This window comes from Rhipicephalus sanguineus, chromosome 6 (assembly GCF_013339695.2).
Source record: "Rhipicephalus sanguineus isolate Rsan-2018 chromosome 6, BIME_Rsan_1.4, whole genome shotgun sequence".
In the NCBI taxonomy this organism is placed as follows: Eukaryota; Metazoa; Arthropoda; class Arachnida; order Ixodida; family Ixodidae; genus Rhipicephalus; species Rhipicephalus sanguineus.
Genome location: NC_051181.1, coordinates 165,522,677 through 165,544,657, shown reverse-complemented (window position 1 = coordinate 165,544,657; position 21,981 = coordinate 165,522,677). Strand labels below are relative to the sequence as shown.

The following is a 21,981-nucleotide window of genomic DNA, read 5'->3' as shown; positions in this document are numbered from 1 at the left end:
AACGTTGCCTTCGCTTCGCCACCGAGCATGGTGAGCGTTGACGGTGCATGCGTATCGTTTCATTGTTTTCGCAGCCAAATGCACTCCTCATTTGATATTAATTCGGCTGCAATATAATACCGAGCATGCTGTCACGAGCAATGTAAAACAGGCTGCAAAAAGAAAAATCCCCACATATCGCAGGTTTGGCAGTTTCGTGTTTGTAGCAAAAGGTCGCAGCATTGTAGCGCTGAATGCATTATATAAGCTGACACGATGCCTGAAATCCACAACGAAAGGCGCATACGTCCGACCGGCTTGCTGCTAGCAGACGTGGTGTAACGTTGAGCGCAGAAAAGTCACTATAGGTGAGTCAGAATGGAGAATTCCGGGATTCCAATGACAGCCATCTTCCCCGCATACTAAAACGTCTCGCTCGAACAAGTCCGGTTTACTGCATTTGTGTCTGTGTTTGTATATTTAGGGAACATGTGGCCCTGGCGTTAAGTCCATTATAGGTTCTCTCTTACATTTCAAAACGTTCCTTTTCTGCCGACAGATACGAAGATATGCAAAAATTGCGATGCCATCCTGGCCGAGTTGGAGCACATCAACGACGAAGCGGAGAAGTTCGGCGTGGCTTTCGTCAAGAACAGCGATCGGCCGACGGCAAAGAAACTCGGCATCACCAAGTTCCCGTCGCTCGTCTACTTCCGGAACAAGGAGCCCACTGTCTACGAAGGCAAGGCTGTCCTTTAACCAGCATCCTTTTGCTATTGCCATGCACGATTCGACTGATCTGGACAGCTTTGCGCTATTCAGGCTAAACGGGACGAAAATGCTATTGAGAACAAGTTTCACACGTACCGCTACAAGCACAACTTCAACAAGCAAACGTTAGCAGCACACATTAATCAGTTTGCCGCCAGAGTTATCCCTCGTAATTACGACTATAAGGTCTTCTCAAGAACACTCAGAAGCCTTAAAACCTTAGCTTTTCGTCGTAATGTAGCGCGAATTTTTTCATCGCAACTTCTTTTACACTCTCTCAGCATATATATATATATATTCAGCTTCCACAGATTTATCGTGTCTCATTGTTGAAAAAAATCCAGATTTAATATTATTACAAGAAACCTGATTAGGTCCAGATAACTAGTTCTATCAACCATTCGAATGCGATTTATCCCCAGCTTGTTCATACAAAAACGTTCAGCACCACCTGCTGTACATATAGCGTCTCGAGAGCTAAACTGCACAGACCACGTCCACTCCAGAACTGCCATCAGTCTTCTTCAATAGATTTCAGCACCGCAGCACTCCTCATGTAATGAGGTTCATGCAATGAGGTTTCCATCTCATTTATTTCTCATACCACGCGTCGTTATAACGAGGTCCGAGAGTTTACACGCTGATGTACAGGAAATCCCAGGGTTTCATCATGAGGAAAGCACACAATAGCGATACTGCAAGTCGGCCTAGTTGGAATATATTCATCTTCACGGATTCGCGCAAGCACACGGAGACAAAGGCGAGATGCACATTACGAGCGCAATCTAACAACTGGTTCATTTTTTCGAAAACCGTCGCTTAACAACCCTCCGATCTGCGCGATCAGGTAAAAAAAAAAAAAAAAGAAAACTCGTCAAACGCTCACATGGCACTCGTGATCCCATCCCTTAACGTACAGACGACGACAGCAAAATTTCTTTCTCAAGCAAGGCAACAGAGGGGTGGCTAACACACTTTTATTTTTGCTTGTTAATGTAAAAGGTCTCCACTATCTCCCTCGAAGTTTGATTGCGATGTCTGTTTTGTATTTTCATCGTACCACTGGCACGCTTTCTGCATACGTAAACCTCAGTGGCGCAAGTTTACTGACTTTACCTTGTCCAGACTAAACGGTCGCTTAGCGCTGGTTCAACAGACGCCTCGAGTGTTTAAACCAACCGCCGGTGCGTATCTTGTTTTCCTTAAGCCCGACTGCCGCCTATACAGTGAGTGTACAGTCCCACATCATTGGATAGTGGGCAGACTTACGTATTTGTTGATCCGTTTTCTCTCTCTCTCTTTTTTTTTCATTTTGTCGCTTTCTGTAAACAGTTCCACAGCGAACAGGCTGAGAGCGATTTCTGTTTATTTGACCGGATGCCATCTCTACTTGCATGCAATATCGAAGAAGTCGCCATTTATTCAATCAAAATAAGTAACCCCGAACACAGTGAACACATACGCACGCACATGCAGTGCAGCAGCGTGATTATCATGTCAGAACCGCTCATCCAACAAGCGACAGTTCGAGTTGCTCAATGGTATTGCTAGTACGGCGGCCACGCGCGACTTATGGCCGAGATAGAGCGAATCTCTTTTCTCTTCCTCCTCTTGAGGTGTGCATTCAGAGAGAGCCGAGCGTGTTGACGAAGTGAAAAAGAAAGTGATTTATTAAAATAAGCTTCCCATTCTGTCCCAGCCCCTTGTTCAGCCGAAGGAAGGAAAGAAAAAAAAAAAACAGCTACCAATAATCTGCGAACCGAGAAGTAAAGACAGAATAAAGGAAATAAAACAAAATGGGGCAACGGAAAACAATCGTCCAGTGCATTTCTTTGCTTTTGCACCGTTCCTTGCTCTGCAAGTTAACTTTAGCGCCCAGTGAACGCCCCCACACCCCTCCGAAATACCGTGCAGCGCCGTAGCATTATATAAGTAATGTAAACCACGAGTGTTTTACACTGCATAACAGTCTACGAAGTGGTCTCGTTTGTAAGCACGGCGGACCTCCGAAAATAAGGGCGTACATATATCTTATCCGACAAGACTGCTGCATCGTGGACGGGAGTGTATAAATCATTCACAAGCAGTTCGTGCCAGCTTCGCACCACCGAGGTCGGTACTGCAGATTTGCTGACGCCACAGTGCTGTAGAGACAGGAGATGGAGGCGTGCCTCGATCGAAGCACAGTCCTTACTGATGCGCGTTTCGCGTGCAGGTGACCTGATGGACGAAGAGAAAGTGCTCGACTGGCTAACAAACTTGGAGGCCATGGAGCTGCCGGACCGGATAGAAGAGGTCAACGGAAAGATTCTAGAGAGCCTCATCAAGGAGAGTCAATACCTGGCCGTCCTCTTTTGTGAGTTTTCTCTTTTCCGGCTGGCTATATTTTTATCGCTCAAAGAAAAATTAGAGAATTGCAGGAGTCCCTTATGCCCTTGCCCAAGACGACTTGAAGGCGTATGTGCGCCTGGCTAAATATGAAAGGCAAACTGAGGGCTCGTGTTTCTTTGTTATGACACAGCCTTAATGAAAACAGTCAGTAAAGCCAGGGAAGGTTTAGGGGACGTCATTTGTAGTATTTTAGGGGCGAAGCTCCTTAAGGCGGCACCCGTTCGTCCCTCGTAGTCGTCGTCGTCGTCGTAGTAGTCCGTAACAAGTCTTACGCTTTGACCTCCAAGGTGGTGCCGGTGGGAGATTTCTCCTGTGCGTTGTTGAACAATAAAAAATTCGCAGCGTGCGCGTTAACTAAAAGCCGAATTCTTCTGTCTCTCATTCCCCATTAGCAGCCATTGGCATGTTCCAGTAGGAAACGTTAGTAGAAGTAGAAGTGTAAGTGTTAGCTAAAAGCCGACTTCTTCTGTCTCTCATTCCCATTAGCAGCCATTGTTTACCTCCAAGGTAGTGCCTGGTGAGATTTCTCCTGTGCGTGATTAAACAATAAAAATTTTGTTCAAAACGCCGTTGATTGATGAAATAAACCAACGAAAGACGCCAGATGTTTTGTAAAAGCAGAACGAAAGAACGCCAGATGTTTTTCTTAAAGTGTAGTAGTAGTAGTTGTATGTAGCCACCTCGCCCGATCGTCAACGGGCGAGGTGGACCGGCAACGGCGCGAGGACCCTGCCGTACGAGAGTTAAATCACACTAAAAGACATACTTTGCGGGCGATACACTCTAGTGAGCTTTCAACTTTTCGTCTTAATGTACATGACAAAGAAATTATTTCTACGAAAAACGCAAGGCACACCTTGAGCAATATATTTGGTTTTGGGACGCTAAATGGAACCATGAGGCGATGAGAAGCCGGAGCACTTGCACGATCGCGTTCCGTTGGCTTTCGTTGGGCATGCTACCGACCTCGCGTCGTGGAACGCGCGTCCTGTCTTCCCTCTAGCCTTGCCTTTAATTCGCACAGGGCGAGCGGGGAATGCGGTCGCTCTCGGCGCTCTTTCGCTCGGGAGCGGACTTCTTCCTTGCATTTCACCGATCACAAGTGATAATGAAGGGACCACGTAAACCAACAGTACAATAAAAGTTTGATGTTTAATATATACACGATGTTTCACACTCTTTATATTATGTACTGGGCGCATTTCACGGAAGAGTTTCACGGTTTACAGATGATTCCCTCCGTAGCTTCGCCCCACTCATCATCATTCACCCCGTGGATATGCTGTGATTTTTTAAATGTATTGTAGTAATTATCATATAAATGTAAAGAAATTTAAGTGGACGAAAAGACAACCTTGGGACAGCGTGCCCGATGCTCTATATACCAGTTGAGTATCCGCCTCGTGCATCGGTACGGTGGCGCCACCGCTCGGCTCAGGCGGTTGCAAGCTCTCCCAACCCTTCATAGGATCCCATGCATTTTGAATGAAGTTTGCGATTCCGTTGCGCAAAAACAAACTAGCGCCATCTCTCGACAATACGTCGCACCGACGACGCAACACATCCTCTTGCTTCCACCGATATGCCATGCTCCAAGGTGACCCCTCTCTCCACTTTCTTTTATTTCTTTCGGTGGCCGTGAGAGCGCGCGCTGTGCACTGTGCAGTAGCGCACCCGACAAGACCGGCTGGGCTCGTCGCTTTCGTCGCGTCTTCCTTGAACGTTGCAACGTTAATATTGTGTTAAGGCGGTGGCCACACGTCGGACGATGAGCCCTGATTTCGTTCAGCTGCCATCTCATCAACGGCAATGTTTCAGACGCCTCAGTTGTGGACTTTTGTCCGTTGGTTGCTGGACAAGATGGCCTCCTGCAAGACCGCGTTTTTCCAAGTCAGCTGTGTGTAGTTCTCGGCGTCGTAGCAGTTTGATGACGCGAGGACGTCAACTGGTGCTACATCGTGGGAACCGCTAAAGTGACTGCAAGCTTGACGACATTGTGCCAGAATATTCTAGCGTACTGTACGCGCACAATTGTGCTTCTTAAAATACCGCGCTTGGCCTCGCGCGTCAACCTGGTACGCCTGTGTGCAACAAGTGTTGTTATCGTTGTTGCGTCGGTTAATATTGAATTGCAATTGGAGTACCGTTTTTGCAAAGGTAAGTGAAGCTGTAAGTAGTTGCCCTTCTATATGCTCGCTACTCCACGAACATTATTTCTAGAATCGCATTTTATGTTGAGCTGCACGTACCAAAGGAGAATCTAGCATACGAGATACATTACACGCGTGCGCATTTCCTATATAAATGTGAGTAATGCCACGCGTGCGCATTTCCTATATAAGTCTGAGTAATGCCATGCTCAATTTAAAGCGCATGTGTTAGAGGATTGTGGCTTCAATGGTGAAAGTGATTAGATATTCCGAAATATGTGATTGCAATGCAGTTAGAACTTTCTCATATGTTAACACGGTCTGTGAACAAAAAAGAAAAAAAAACGCTGTGTGAATGTTTGTTGGTCATTTGCTAAAGTACGTTCACGCATTATTATGCAGCTGTCTGACTGCTGTAAAAACGTTCAGCAAGTTAGATTTTGGTTTTCTTGGCCTAGTTGAGTGCTACGAGTGTTGGGCGAAGATAAAAAAATGCCCCCACCTCCCCGAAGGGAATCGTGAGGAAATGCGAATGCATTTCTTGCGCCGAGAGAGGGTGCCGTTGCCGTCAGACATTCGCCTTCACCGACTTCTGCCATCGCCTTGAGAGGCGCCCAGCCAGCGAACGGTCGAGAGTGAGGCGCGAGCGGACGGTATAGTGGGACGCCAGCGTTCTCGGCTCGGCGTTGGCGTTTCACAGCGGCGTCTGGAGCACACATTTCCGGATATTCTTGAGAGGCGCCCAGCCAGCGAACGGTCGAGAGTGAGGCGCGAGCGGACGGGAGAGTGGGGCGCAGGGAGGAGAGAGAGCGAACGGCGAGAGAAGGAGCGGCGAAGCACTGCACCTACCCTCTCCTACACTCTCTCGCATCACATGCTCCGGTTGCTAGGGGCGAGGATAAGCGCGCGCGCCCGCAGCTGTTGCTATGGGAGAGGGCGCCGCGGACAACGCCGGATGCCTTACATAGCCCGACTAAGAAATGCATTCGCATTTAAAACGCGTGTCTTTTGTGCGTTTCTTAAGCAGGCATACAGCCGTAATAGTCATTGTTGTACTGTTTGGGGTGTTCAATAAAACAAGAATGCTGTTTTGTACTGCAACAGTTTTTGTTTCATCTGTGTTAACAGATCACGCAAACAACTTGGACACATGCACGTAAGAAACGTACGCAGTGTATCGCGCGCACGCATAAAAAAACGGGCCTGTCATTTTAAAACAAATAATATAGAACAATCGACGTAACAAACCGCATGGTTGTCTAGTGGAGCAGCGTCGGCAGTACAAATATCAAACCAGAATGAAAAATGAATAGAAAAACGGCGAGTAACGGGCGCTTCGCCCACGGCTTCTATGAGCCGCGCGTATCCACCTTTCGCCACCGTTCACCGTTGGTGGCGCCAGCAGTAAAACTCAAAGCAGCAGCGCACGAGGCGGATAGCGGAGCCCTCCCGTCGTCTTTATCGGGTGCACGCAGCCCGGTGAGTGTCACTCCCAGGAATACCACGGGATTTGGAGCGACGGAGGCATCACATCGGACTGGGTGGGCGGGAGTGGCCTTCGTCCCGCAGCAGACACGAGACAGGACGACGATGGTGGAGTGAACGTTTCGATGAGGGCCTTCGGCGTGACCTTGTCCCTTGAGGAGCGTCGCGCACTGCAGCGCATTTGTATTATGTACAGTTATTCAACCATCGTTTATCTGTGAAGAAAGGAGTATAGTTGGTGGGGATTGAGGCTTGCCCGTCGTCAGTGCGCGGGTTTTTCGCCTATTTCTGCCATCCTCATGTCCGATCATGCCGCTCCCCTCCTCCGCCGTCCTACGGCGCTGGGCGAGCGGGGGTGACGTTAAACCCCCTCACCCCGGCGCCGGATCGCGACGGTGGCGCCGCGTTCGAGTCTCGAGACGTTTTGCGCGGCGGGGGAGCAGACCCTCTCTGGACCTCGTAGGGTAAGCACGCATTTTCTTTCCCGTCCGTCGGCTCCTTTGTTTTGGCTCGCTCGGACGGAGTTCGCTAACGGTGCCTTGCGCCAGCGGCGAGCGCTTACCTTGCGTTGTCCTTTCCGAACGCTAGGCTGAAGAGCGGTGCGGTGCATTCGTGCGTGGTCATACTACGCCGAAACCGTACCTATCGAAGCCAACGCGAGCGGAGTTTGCCCTTGCTCGAGCGATCGGGCCCTGTGGTCGCAGATCGTAAGAGTACGCAGCGTAGTCGCGAGGGTCCGTTTCCCTCAGCGGCGTGTCGCCGTGAGCCATTTTGCCCGCGGAGACGTGCTAGCGGCACCCTTTGTGTTGTACTTTCGCCCGTGGCGTGACTAAGCCTGTTTTGCTTCTCCCGCCGCCTTTGGGAGCGGGCGTTGTACTGCGTTTGTGGTGTTGCCGCAGGCAATGAAGTGTTGCGGATTTCGAGAGCAGTACTGTGTACTTGCCGCGCTACGCTCGGCGCCTTGTTTGCGCTGGAACGTATGTGTGCAGCGGCGCGCTAGTGCACGCGCGGCGACGGCAGACGCGGCCCTGTGGCTCGCTAAGTCCGAACCCACGCTAGTGGCCGTACTCCTGTGAGATACGTGCACACTACACTGGCGCCCAACGTGGTGCCGACGGACAGGAAAGAAAATGCGTGCTTACCCTACGAGGTCCAGAGAGGGTCTCTCCCGCCGCGCAAAACGTCTCGCGAGCACGCGAGACGAACGCGGCGCCACCGTCGAGATCCGGCGCCAGGGTGAGGGAGGTTAACGTCACCCCCGCTCGCCCAGCGCCGTAGAACGGCGGAGGAGGGGAGCGGCATGATCGGACATGAGGATGGCAGAAATAGGCGAAAAACCCGCGCAATGGCGACGGGCAAGCCTCAATCCCCACAAGTTTTAATGTCACCCTTCGAGTGTATCAGGGAGCGTTAAAGGCCAACTCTGGCGATTTTTCGGCCATGTCAAAGTAATGGTGCTTTTATATTCCTGAGACGCTCCTGTCACGGGTCCGATAGCAGAAACACTCGGCAAATTGGAGAATAATTTTAAATAAGCAAAAAAGCGCAACACCGAAACCCAACCGGGCATACTATCTTCGCGTGACGTATAAGTGGTTACAAAACCGGAAATCATGCAAGGCACGCCGGTCCCGCCAGCGCGTAGTATGAAAGCGGCGAAGAGCAGACGCTCATTTGAAAAGTGACTCCGTCGGAAATCTTGTGTGTGACTGACCGTGTCACGTGCACAAGCTGAGCTGTCGGAAAATGACAGCTGCGATTCCGACGCATTTGGAGGCCAACTGTAATTGCCATTCCTCTTCGATGAAGTGGAATTCACCTGTTTAGCTCTTTGCTTGCCTGGTTACACGTTCCACCGCCAGATGGCACCACCTGTCCAGGGAGCTCAAGTTTGTGGGGCCGTGATCGGGTAAAATACTATCGCTGAGAAGTTCGCGGACTAACTAAAGCTTCTTAATATTGCTATGGGAAGAGTGTATAAGTTTGGCAATAGCGGCGTTCGACATCGCGTTGGTACGGCCGAAGGAATGTAATATAAGCCAAGTATGAGCCACCTTTCGCACCATTAGGTTACGTTGTTTCGCACGATGCGAGCTCACCGTATACCGATATAGGCCCGGTCACGGTGCACCCTGTATATGCTACGGGAATTGTTTCCGTGGTGTTCACGCATGTGCATTCTTTAGCCGGTACGGTATTACCGTACTTTCCGTGCGGTAAACCGGCATTGCTAGCTAAAACACTAATATAGAGACGCAGGGTATTCGTTAGGTGCAAGTGTTTCATGACTGCCAACGGGGAATCGTGTGCAGCCCACAACGCGACACCACTTGCCACCCATCGCACGCATTACCACAAGGAACTGAAATTCACACGCCCAGCCAACGAAGCGCTCGCCAAACACTCGCGATTGTTGCCTTGCGGATAGCAGACGCTCTAGGGGCCCCCCGGTTCCGTCACTTCCGCTTAACAAAAATGATGTCACGCGCCCAATGTTGCCAATAATTTTGGGAAGCGAGGTGGGGAGAGTCGGGGCAATCAATAAAATTCATTTGCAATGAATCTGCGTATGTCTCCAGCTTGTAATTTGGTATATATAACGGGAACGTGAAAAGGAACGTACCCAGCGAATTTTATTGAGATCCGTGGACCTCGAAAAATCGCCGGAGTTGGCCTTTAACGCCAAGTTATGGCCTTCGTTTTGCATACGAAGACTACCGACATCAGAGAGAGAAAGAGCAGAGGAAGGCAGGGAGGTTAACCAGAAGTTTGTATCCGGTATGCTACCCTGCACTGGGGTTGGGGAATAGGGGGTTGAAAGCGAGAGAGAGAAAATAAGGAGGAAAAAAAAAACGATCACAACCACACACACACGAGAGCGTTCCGCTCAGAGGCGCTCTGACAGGCCAGTGGATCGCAGGAAGGCTAGTAGTGCTTGTAAAGCCTTCTGCGACGTTATGTCCGGACGATGGCGTAGTAGTCTTTCTTCTGATAGGGGCTGGTCGTCCAACTTGTTGAAAGCATGACAAAGAGATTGTCTCTGTGTGCTATACTCCGGACAGTCACACAGAACATGCCGAATTGTTTCTTCGTCGCCGCAGTGTTCACAGGCGGTGGTGTCGGCCATCCCCATGCGGAATGCATACGCATGGGTAAACGCGACGCCCAGTCATAATCTACACAGAACGGTAGCGTCACCTCGGCGAAGTCTTGATGGCAGTCGAAGGCTTAACGTGGGATCAAAGGAGTGTAGTCGTGCATGCATGAAATGTGGCTCATTCCAATTTGACATGGTGCATTGGCGAGCGAGCATGCGGAGCTTCCGAGCAGCGTCTGTCCTAGAAAGAGGTATCGACAGGTCGCGGTCCTCTGTATGGGCTGAACGGGCAGCTTGATCGGCCCGTTCATTGCCGATAATGCCACAGTGACTTGGTAGCCATTGAAATGTAATGCGGTGTCCTTTCTCGGTTAGGTGGTGGAACATCTCGACAGTCTCAAATACCAACTGCTCGTGCAGACCGCGGCGTAAAGTCGACAGTAGAGACTGCAGTGCCGCCTTGGAGTCGCAGAAAATCGTCCACCTTTTTCTCATTTGGTCGTTAATGAAAAGCAGCGCGGCGCGAAGCGCTGTGAGCTCTGCTGCCGTCGATGTTGTTGGGTGAGCCGTCCTGAACTTGATAGTTGCGGCGATCGTTGGAATCACGACCGCCGGTGTTGAACTGCTCGGTAGGACGGAGCCGTCGGTGTAGACGTGAGTCGAGTCGTGATACTTCCCGTACACCGACATCAGATGCGTAAGAAAAACCATGATGTGGCACAAGAGGCACAAGCATGACAGCGTGAGCTTGTTTGAGATAATTATTATCATAATATTACAGACAATCGATTACAATTAGCGATAATGAATAGGCCTTACCGCGGCGTAATTAACAAAACATTGCAACGGTTTTCTTTCTACAGCAAATATATTGTCACGTGGCCGTGACGGTGAAGAAGGCTCCCACAGGACTCGGAAATATGGAACTCTTTATTTGGGCGAACTTGTGCCTGGAAAATGAAATGTCAAACTACAAGCAGTTCGAACTGCACACTGATAGCGGCAAGAACAGTGTCGGCCGTCGAGTAATATCTGTCCATCGGTGGAACGCGTCGTCTCTTATACATACAATCGAACCTTTCAGCGTTATCGCTGGTGCTCGCGTAAGCTCTCGAATAAACTTGACTATTCGCGTCTTGCGCGTAATCCTAACAAAATTATCTCAAACAATCTCGAAGCTTCTCAAACATCGCGGCGTGGTCTGCGCCGAGCGTTGCTAACAGTCAGTGGGTGAAACCCGAATACATCAAAATAAAGCAATAAACGCACGTGGCAATATCAAGGGGTTTTACGTGGCAGTTCTCGCGCGGCGGCGTGCTCGGTATCAGCACGGCTACTCCCGTCACGGTCCTCAGTTTTTGTTTTGAAAAGTAATTATCAATAATCATAAAAGAAAGGTCAATTTGCCTGCACATTATTCGGGCAAACAACGCCTTCTTTGTGCGGGTTTTGACTAACCGTTCATTTGCGTTTTTCACGACGTGCTTTACCGACTACACTATCTCAATCAGCCGTGTGACTAGAGCGATGAATTAAGAACGGCTTGCACACTCCCACTAAGTGCATGTGCGAACAACTCGCCGAAATGTATCGCTGCTGTCCTTGGTCTCTATCGGCTAAAGACGTGCGCCGCCATGAGGTATCAGCGTACGCCTGCGCACAGTCTCAGCTGCATGTGTCTCTGTGCAGACAAGCAAAAGCACAAGGAGTCCGAGGCGGTGCTCGCAGAACTCGAGAACATTGACGACGAGGCGGACGCACTGGGAATCGGCTTCGTGAAGATCTCCGAGACCGAGGTGGCTGAGGAGTTCGGCCTAGACCAGCTGCCGGCGCTGGTCTACTACCGAAAGACCATCCCGCTACTCTACGACGGTGAGCCACACCACCAGCATGTCCCTATAGACCGAATCCCTGAATTCAGCTGTGGCGCTATAATGTCTCAGCTTTCTTCCCAAAGCACTTCACGTTAAGAGCCATTCACGGTCAGCTGGCGCCATGCAGTTCTATGCGGTGTCATAACATGCCAGTACGAGTTCTTTTACGTTGTTAACGTATACCACAAACAGTTTTCATAAAACAAGGACCGTGCGTTAGTAGCGTAGCTTCCGACTAGCGATGACAGCACAATCAGTGGCTTTGTGTTAGCTCGCGTGGCACATTTGTCCTCGTTGCACACATGTTCCCATATTAGCCGACATTCCAGTTGACATTAAGCGAAAGGAGGGAACCTGGGGGGCCGGTATAAAGTGGCGCGTAGGACAGGTGGTCAGTTAGAGCAACGGAATGGATACCAACGGAGTGGGAGACGTAGCCGACGACGGCCGTGGGCTAAATATGGAGTGACGTAGTTAAGAAGCTTGCCGGCATAAAACGGAATCACAGGATAGGCTAAACTGGAGATCATTGGGAGAGGCGTTCGTTCTGCAGTAGAAATAATATAGGCTGATACAATGAAATTCAAAAGGCGACACTTTTGCGTAAACGTTGCGATCGTGCTTGTCACAGGTGACCTAAGGAACGAGGAGGACGTGCTCAAGTGGCTGCAGCAGTTCATGGACACTGGTGACGACACGGACATAATCGAGGAGGTTTCTGCGGACGACATGAATGCGCTCATCGAGAAGACTGACATACTGGCCGTCTTCGTATGTGAGTCTCTACAAAATAGCGCATTCATCCGAATGCTAGCAACGACAGCAACGTGGTCGCACGTTATGGGGCATGAACATGCGGTCGGTGTTATGGGACATAAACATGTGGCGCGAGCGGTTTGGCATTCGCCAACCGCTCGCGCCATGTCAGCGCAGCGGCGTATGATGGCCAGCGCGTTCCATTTCACTGCTGCTAGCAGTTGTTTTCCGGAAGTTGGCTGAACTAGAGGACTAGGTTGAACCCCATAGAGGGTTGAACCCCATAGAGTTCCGTGCAGTCAGTGTTGCCCGGTAACATGAATAATGGTCTCAAACTGCACTCGAAAGCGAAACTTGAGGATAAATAGTGTTCATACAGGCCCCGATTTTGAAAATAGGCATTTCTAGGCACTTATAGGCATTTAGGCACAAACGCCAAGAATAGGCATTTGTAGGCACTATGAAAACACTATAAAAAACCTTCTTAACCTCTAATTCATGCTCATATAAAAGTGGGGCGATAGAAGCGCAAGGAACAAAAAAAAAAAAATCACGCCATATCAACGGAATGAATGATGATAAGTGGGCGAAGCTCGAGAGGGAGAGATCATCGGTAAACCGTAACTCTCCCGTGAAAGTTAGCCCATTACATCATTAGAAAGACGTGACTGTGCGTATATTATACAAAATCAACTTTTATTTTGTTCTTGTTCGTTTGTTGTTTCGTTTCTTCGTTTGTTCTTTCCATTTCGTCGTTGTCATGGCGGCTGGATTGCGAGGTCCCTTCATTATGACGGCTTTATGGTCCGTGAAATGAAGCGAGAGGTTCTTGTACTGGCTGCACTGGGAAGTTTGCAAACACTAAGTCTATGCACGTCCCTCGGATCGTAGTAGGTTGCATACGGATACATCTGAGTGCGTATTTGGAAAGCATGTGCTGCACGATCGAGTCATTGGCAATGAGGTCCACGTTGAAGTCCCCAACCAGCAAAAATGGACGGTTCTTGTACTTGTTGTTGTAGTCACGTAACGCAGCGTCTATAAACGACTTGACGTCCCCGATAGACAGGTTGGGTGCGAGGTACACGGTCATGACGGCGACTAGCAGACGGCGACTGAATCGGTGGACCGGTGTTTCGACGCGTGGTGGCGATTCCGGGCTCGATTGTCGGCTCCGCGATGGAGTGCCAAGCATGAAGCTTACCCCGCACCTCCACCAGTGTAACGACGTGGGATCGACGAGGACACGGAGCACGACAAAAAAACACGCTTTATCGATCAGAGAAAGAACTGCAACGTCTTCTTCGTCCCTGCGCTGGGCCAAGAACACTCGCGCTGCTTCGTTGCCATCACCACTGGCACATACGCGCGGCATAGGCGGTCACGTACGAGCTAGGAGGGACAGAGCCACGGCTTTAGGAGCTTCGCCCCTAATAGGAATTTGCCTAAAATCTGGTCTCTAGTGAGAGCACATCTCGTACAAAGGTACAAAAGCCTTCTGCTGATCCCTGTCAACACAGGGCGTGCGTGACCGCACCCGGCCCGTCAAAGTACGCAGTTCCTGCTGAAGCCACGCGGCCCAACTTACGGGACCCCCATGGGCCTCTCGCGCGACGGCAGACGGCCGGGGTGTTTCCTCTCCTCTTGAACCGCGATCGTCGGCCATTCTCGCACGCTCGCACTCGAACACAGAACGGCGCGCGGAGCGATGTACATTTAGACTTTATACGGAATCTCACGTCGACGCCGACGTGGACGGCAAAAATGCACCTGGAATGTCTGTATAATTGCTATCGCGATAACAGGTTCCCTTGTCGAAACGTTGGTTACAGCGACATTTCTTGCTCGGCGCCATTTCATCACTCCAAGCTAGACCTGTGCGCCGCCGCCGCCTGTTTTTGCTCGCGCCGCCGCCGAAGTCCCAAGAGGGATCACGCCGCCGCCGCCGCCGCCGCCGCGCAATAATTGCGGCGCGCCGCCGTTTGTCTTTTCTTTTAACATGAAAGGGGAATCTGGACATGAAATACGTCACTTCCCCGGGGAGCTCTTCTAGATGTGTCCACGTAATGGACTGTTCATTTCAGCCGCCACTGAATGGCGGGAGCTCGGCGAGCAGTGCGCCCTTTGTTTCCGGTACTTCTTCTGCAACGTCTCTACGACGCCACGAAGCTTTCACAACTATCGACACGAATGAGAGGGACGGAATGCGCTTCAACGCAACGAACGCAGGCCCCAGAGATCCGCTTTTGGGCGCACATCTCGGAGGCCGTGCATGAACTCTGATCGCGTCAGCCATCGAATTAGGTTTAATGCGTCCGCCCGTCTAACACACCTGTGAATGTCGGTACGCATTCCCTGCATTATTCTCAAACATCTGGGACACATTCATATGCAAGTTCAGACTTGACAAGTTCCTGTTTCTGTACATATCGTCCACCTTTTTTTTTTTTCTAACACTGGGAATGCGCTGGCGTGTTCGGTGGGTCGGCGTGGTCAAGAGTGATGTGATATCACGGTTCACCTCTTTTTCGAGTAACTGAATGCGCTCTGCGGAAATAGATGGACATCTTTAGATGGACACATCGAGAATAGCTACCCGGACGATGTCGTATCTTTCTCTCCTCCAGAAGTCTCACGGGTATTGCCTGACCTCAACGCTGTGGCGTCCTCCGGCCTTGAAGGTCCGCCGACCCAACTCGCTGGTTAGCATATTCGTGGAGCCTTGGACCTAGTGCACTGAGCATAGATGAATAAAATAGATAGGTAATATATATCGATGCGTTATTACACTTTTTTCCTTTCGTTTTTACTCGAGCAAACGGATAAATAAATACAGAAGCAAAATCAATGAAGAACTTACAATAACAGATAGCTGAGCTAGTTGGGTATACATGCTAAAAAGACACGACATGCAAACACGGACGCAAGAGAGAAGTCAAGAAAGAGAAAATAGACAACCACCCGTTTGTAGCACGAAGCCACAAAAAATCCACACGGATTTCTAAGAAATCGGCAATTAAGAGGTTTTATTTCTGAGAAATCCGTGTGGATTTCCTAGTGGCTTCGTGCTGCAAACGGGTGGTTGTCTATTTTCTGGATAGATGGATGGATGGATGGATGCTATGAGCGTCCCCTTTATAACGGGGCGGGAGAAGTGTGCCACAAGGCTCCACAAAAAAATATTTTTTCCTTTTTTCCTTCTTTTTTTTAATGTTGGTCTAATGCCTCTACTACTTCGATTAAATATATCTTACTACAGGAAAAAAAAAACGTAAATTCTCAGCTCAGTTCTCTGCCCTTTACGGCAGAATGTCCTTATTTTTTTCCCCCAATATTTATTTTTGTCCTTTCTCGCTAATTTTCTGTCACCAATACTCTAACCATCTCTTACTTATTTCAATCGCGGGTGTGTTCAGCTTTCCATTGTTGTCCCTAAAACCCAAGGCTTCATGTAGGCTCGTGCCCAAACGTACACCTGGGTGGATATCTCCACATTCAATCAGAACATGCTCCTCCGTTTCTTTATCTTCCCCGCAGCATGTGCATTGTTGTTCTTCTTTACTGAATCTCGCTTTATAACTCGCGTTCTAAGGCAACCCGATCTCGCTTCAAACAGTAAAGCGCTTCCCCTTGAGTTATCAGTAAAATGCCTCCTTCCTTATTTCGTTTTTGCCTTTTCGGTAGTTATTCAGAGCCGCTTTTTCTCCATAGCTGCCGTCCAGTAAATCCTCTCCGCCTCTCTGACTTTTCGCTTAACGCTCTTTGTTGACATATTGCTTACACTACCAGCCGTATATTTACCAGTGAGTCTCCTAGTTCTTTTTTCTCCACTGTGTGTCCACGCTCTTTCGATACAAATACCGGAACACCTTGTCTGCCCATCTACTCTCTTTCATTTTCCTTAGCCTCTCTTCGAGCCTTATTTTGCTCTGAGCTTCCCTCGCCTCAAAACCTGCCCATCCCATATCGCCCGTTACAGCCTCATTTGTCGTCTTCCCGTGAGCGCCCAACGCGAGTCGTCCCACAGTCCTTTGATTAACATCCGCCCCGAATGCACCTCTGACCTCATGCACACCAGTGAGTTCCGAAATGTAAGCCCCGGAACCATTGCACCTTTCCACAAACCTCAAAGCAGCTCGTACCTCTTGTATCCCCACAATGCTCTGTGCTTCATTATTGCAGCATTCCTCTTTCCTTTTACTGCCGAGGCTCTTTCCTGTACCTCCATGTATCTATCACTCTTATTTACCCATACTCTGAGGTACTTGTATTCGCTTACCCTCGGTATTTCTTGGCCTTGTAGTGACACCGCCTGATCATAGAGATCATTGAATACCATCAATCCACACTTCGTTACACTAAATCCTAGTCCAAGAGCTTCACCTTCCCTTCCGCATATATCCGCCAGCCGCTGTATCTCATCTCCACTGTCCGCAAATAAGACAATACCGTCTGCATAAAATAAACCTGGAAGCTTCTGCTCAATCATCACGCCGCCCTGTTTGTATGACAGATTAAAACCAATGTTGCTACCTTCTGGCGCTTTTTCCATACTCACCATGTACAACATGAATAGCAGCGGGGACAAAGGACATCCCTGTCTCAGCCCCTTACTAATAGCAACGTTCTCTTTGCTACATATTCCTTCCCATTCTATGCAAACTGTATTTTCTCGGTATATCTCCCTCAAAAGCTGTATACAGTCGTCGCCTGTGCCCATTTCTTTCAATATATCCCACAAAATTTCCTGATTAACGTTGTCGTACGCCCCAGTAATGTCTAGAAAAGCCACGTACAAGGGCCTATTTTCTATTTTAGATATTTCTATACACTGAATTAACCCTTCCTCCACCTTGCGGGGTTCCGCAGAACTCATTCGCAAAGAGATAAGTCAAGAGAGTGAACAGTTCTCTCACGAAGACCACCACGCGCACCTAGGTATCGCCTCTTGCCTGGGGATGCGCACATAAGTATTTGTGTCTACCTTCTTTTCCGCCGCTGTACGATTTTTCAGTTGTCAGCGGCGTTTGTGGTGTCTTGATCACTCTCTTGTGTCCGTGTTTTGCACGCCCTCTTTTTTTAAAGGGCCCCAAAACAGCCTCTGGAAATACAAAATCGAGCGCATTATTCTTTCTTGGCGTTTCTCGTCTTTTTGGCACACATCGTGACGTCAGAACGGTGATTCACATGACATTATAAGGGCACATGCTCTCGATTGGTCCATATACGAGAAATATCAGTTGTGAATTGTCTTCCACCCTGCTTTGCCATGCAGTCACCCATCCCTTCTTCCTTTCTCGTGCGACTATCGTGCGCGATCAACTGATTTGGCTCCATTTTGTACATTTCCGATTGCGCAAGCGGAGATAACAGGGTGTAGCCGACAGCGCGAAATACTGATAGGCTCAACGCTTAGTGATAGCTGACATTGTACGCGTGTTTATGAAGAAATATGTGGCGAGGAGATATCGCCTGCAAGAAGGACAATGAAGGCGAGAACAAAACCACTGGAAAAGGCGCCGGATTATTAGATGCGAAGCATCTTATGAGCGAGCTTGATCCGGTGGCGTCCGCGCTCTACTGCGCATGCGCCTACTCTCTCTCCCACTCTCCTCCTTTTGCAGGTGGTCGGTCGCCTTCTCTCCTCTCCTCCCCCACGCTGCAGCCGCGGCGCAGCCTCTCCTCCCGTGCGATGCAGCCGCGCTGCAGCCAAATACAGCCTGTAACCCACTCTCTCCTCTCCCTCCTCCATTTCATATAAGCGCGTGCGCTCGGTCGGCTTCCGTCATTCTCGCTTCGCTCCCGTTCAGATGAGTTGTAACGTCAACGTCGGCGCCAGTTGTAGGAGCACTCCAACCTCTGACGAGATCGAGATCGTCGCGGAGCAGCAGCAGCGCAGGGCTCGCTACGTAATGATGACACAAACACTAAATACAAACCGCACACACTAACGGGAACGCCGAGTGAACGTGAACGGAAACTTGGTGTGCACCCCCAATGCTGCTTCGCATTCCCTCATGGTTCCCTTTAGTAGGAGATGGTGTAATTTTGATTCTTCCAACGGACAAACTTTTTCACCGCCATCCGGGGGCGGTGAAAAGGGCGCGGTGGTGAGCGCTCGGTATCTCGGCAGACATCAGCAAACGGCCCGTATGCCCTTCTACGCGCTGTGATCTCAACGCTTCGTGCTGTGACTACTCATACGACAAACTGCACGAAAACTGCTTATCTCCCGGGAGCGGCCGTATTCCCACACACCAGCGTTTTGTAGAGTTACGCGAGATGGGATCAAAGACAGTTAGCTGACGGCCTCATTCATATAACAGTGCGGCAGGGGCGTAGCCAAGGGGGGGGGGGGGTTGGGGGGGTTCAAACCCCCCCCGAAATTTTTCAGTTTTGCTTGCGTATATATACACGCGCACATACAAACGCACGCACGAACATACATAAAGTATGGTTGAACCCCCCCCGAAAAAAATTTCTGGCTACGCCCCTGCAGTGCGGCATGTTGCTATCGCATTCACTGCTTCGCCCTTTCGGTAAAAGAGATTTTCGTTCAAAATTCAAGGGTAAAATTTCTCTTCCCACCAACTCGCTCCAATCTATACCCCCCACCCCCCCACCCCCCTTTCCGCCACGCCGCCACGCCGCCGCCGGAGGTGCAAACACCGGCGCGCCGCCACCGGTGATGTTGGGACCGGCGCACAGGTGTACTCCAAGCCTCTACCTTCCTCTTAACCTCGTATGAATCAGTCATATGACGAACCAGTTGTGCAAAGCTATGATTCCTTGTTCATCTGTTATCTTCGATATGGGCTGCCGCAACATCTTCGCATCATTCAGCATGGTGCACCGTTACGCCAACGCTCCAAGTTTGCTTTTACTGAGCGCACGTCTTCGGATATGTCATAGAATCTTGCGCACAGTGTTCACTTACCCTTTTGTCCCATTTCACCTTTACAATGAGTGCACCCGCCTTATTTCTAAGCATGCGTTTCAATTTCCCTTCAGCTCTTCCGTTTTCCTCAGCAAGTGTTAGATAGACATGATTCGTGAATAACGATTTTCACTTGTGGCCTGTGCTCCCGAAAGAATAGACTGCGAGGTTCTCATAAATTGTGCCAATATTTAGCCACCTTGAGAAATGAATGGCACTTGTACCTGCAGATGACGCGAACGACGCGAAGAGCAAGAAGATCCTGGAGGAGCTGGAGGCGATCGACGACGATGCCGACCAGCACGGCATCCCGTTCGTCAAGACAGACGACGTGGAGTTTGCCAACAAGTACGGCTGGGACACACTGCCCGTCCTGATATTTTTCGAGAACGAGGTGCCCACTGTGTTCAAAGGTGAGGGGGTATACTTTCCTACCCCGACAACCTTCTTTGCACACTTGAATTTACCGTAATGGCGGAACGAGAATTTAAAAGTACGGGCACTCCTACCAACTGGTTGCACCATTTAGTACATTCTGTAAGCCCTAATGTTTCGTTTCCTGCATAGTTTGTTTTTTTCCCGAGCGGCAGCGATTTTTAGTAGCGACTCACAGATAGCGGTTCGCTTGGTTCGTTCGCGAAAATGGCAGACGAAACGGTAGCGAGACCCTCTCAGAAATGTTGATCCTTGGAGAATTGCGTCCCCAAGCTATTTTTCTGCTGTTTCAAGCAGAAGTGACTCCAAGGACGATGTCAAATCATGGAAATATAGTTCGGATGATAAAAATTGTAGAACGAGCCCGGATCGTAGTCAGGTGTTGATCAGTACGTTACGCTTTCTGGCACATTGATTTTTACCCCGATTGAAATGTCGTGAAGATGTTGGCACTATTGTATCTTTTAATTGTAGTGTCTAAACAGTATATGGTAAAACTTTGGTGACATCATCTTGAGCCAGTAGAGAGTAATAATGTTCAGCCCAAGAAGGTTATCCGGCCGTGACCTCAGAGAAGCGTTGCGCAGTGAAGAGATATGTGTCACAAGGGAAATCGGCGTCTTGGGCATCTTTTTCACAGCGGAGGTAATAAACAGGATTTGTGTTAACAAAAATGAGTGTGCGTGGTTGCAAATCCTGTAGAAGCATTCTTAAGAAAAAGATGATGGTTCTTGGGAAATGGTCACGGCCGCAGAGATGGTGAATTTCATTTGCCTGCTGATCTATACGGGCATCGTCGAGCTTCCACGACTGCACCTCCCCAAGACAAGTACACTCAGAACAAGTCCTACCCATTGACGAAGCGGAGAAAATACAAAAAGTGCTAAGAGGACAAGAAACTTGACGACTGAATAAATGCCAGTTGTAACGCCTGTTTTGCCCAGCGGCACACCAACCTTAGAAAAACAAATTGTTTTACATCTTAGAGGTTTCAGACACGTTTCCACCAGTTTCGATAATGTCAGGCATTAAAATGTGAAGACATTTTTTGTAGCTTACAGGTGTATAATATTTTATTGTGTATGGAGAAGCCATGCTTTAGGATGTTTTGGTGCCGTGTTCAGTGCTACCTTTTGGCATCAAAATTTTTTTTCTGTGCTGCTATTTAGCATAATTTGCTAAAATACCTATGGCTCAATAGCAAATTTATTCCTCTTCTCAGTTATGCTTATTGTGTTGCTGTGTTTAAAACATTTTAGACGGCAAAAATATAACCGTGTAACCTGATGGAATAATGCAGTTTTCACAGGGCAGACAAAAAAATTGTAACTCACACGTTTTATGAGATAAGTCATCAAAACCTACGTCTAATATAGAAAGCTGTTGAGTGAATATTTTGTATATCTCAGATTATTTTTCGTTCTTTTTTTTCTTTCATTATGGGGGCATAACATTAAAAATGTTCTATGCAATGTTCAGTAAATCTACTTTTTCATAAATATTCGTGCATATTATATCTTAATATCAATTTTTCAAAGTAACATCATTAAAAAGTACAATCACTTAGATTCATATTGATATGTAATATTACACTATAGCTATTATATTAGTCATAGCAAAAAATAATTACTAAAACATACAAAATGTGGCCGATTTTCCCACGGTCACAAAAGAGTTAAATAGCGCATCAAATTGCGGTGAAGCTTCTTCAAAAAAAGTAAACGCCGGTAACAATAAGCCAGTAGCGTAGATAAATATTTGAGCTCCACCGTTTTTTTTTTTAATGCTTTCCGCACTCAATATGACGGTCTAACATGTAATGATAGAGTTTTAGTTGCGCGACCGTGGTATTTTTGCGGACGCAGGCTGCGTACGCCCCACTAAAACTGTCTATTATTGCGCAGGCAGACGTAACCTTACATATAATGTGACGTTTTTTGTACTCAACGGGAAGCCGAAAGCCTTGAGCAATTAACTGACTCGGGTGGGTGGACGTATCTCGCCTTTAGATATAATCGATCTTTTACTGCAATATTATTGCATAAAAAAAAAAAACAGGGGCGAAAGAGAAGACGTACGCACGCAGCGCGAACTTTCATCTAAATT

At 48.8% G+C, this 21,981-nt stretch overlaps 1 protein-coding gene across 2 annotated transcripts in view; it reads left to right on the top strand.

The window, feature by feature from the left end:
- Nucleotides 1–21,981, top strand: part of LOC119396995 (uncharacterized) — a 125,704-nt gene that overhangs the window by 40,595 nt on the left and 63,128 nt on the right. For both annotated transcript variants that reach the window (XM_049417296.1, XM_037664400.2), the window contains exons 2-6: nt 539–721; nt 2,966–3,106; nt 11,563–11,745; nt 12,379–12,522; nt 19,671–19,853. In XM_049417296.1, coding sequence (XP_049273253.1) covers nt 539–721; nt 2,966–3,106; nt 11,563–11,745; nt 12,379–12,522; nt 19,671–19,853 — 834 coding nt within the window. The remainder of the gene's footprint in view (nt 1–538; nt 722–2,965; nt 3,107–11,562; nt 11,746–12,378; nt 12,523–19,670; nt 19,854–21,981) is intronic.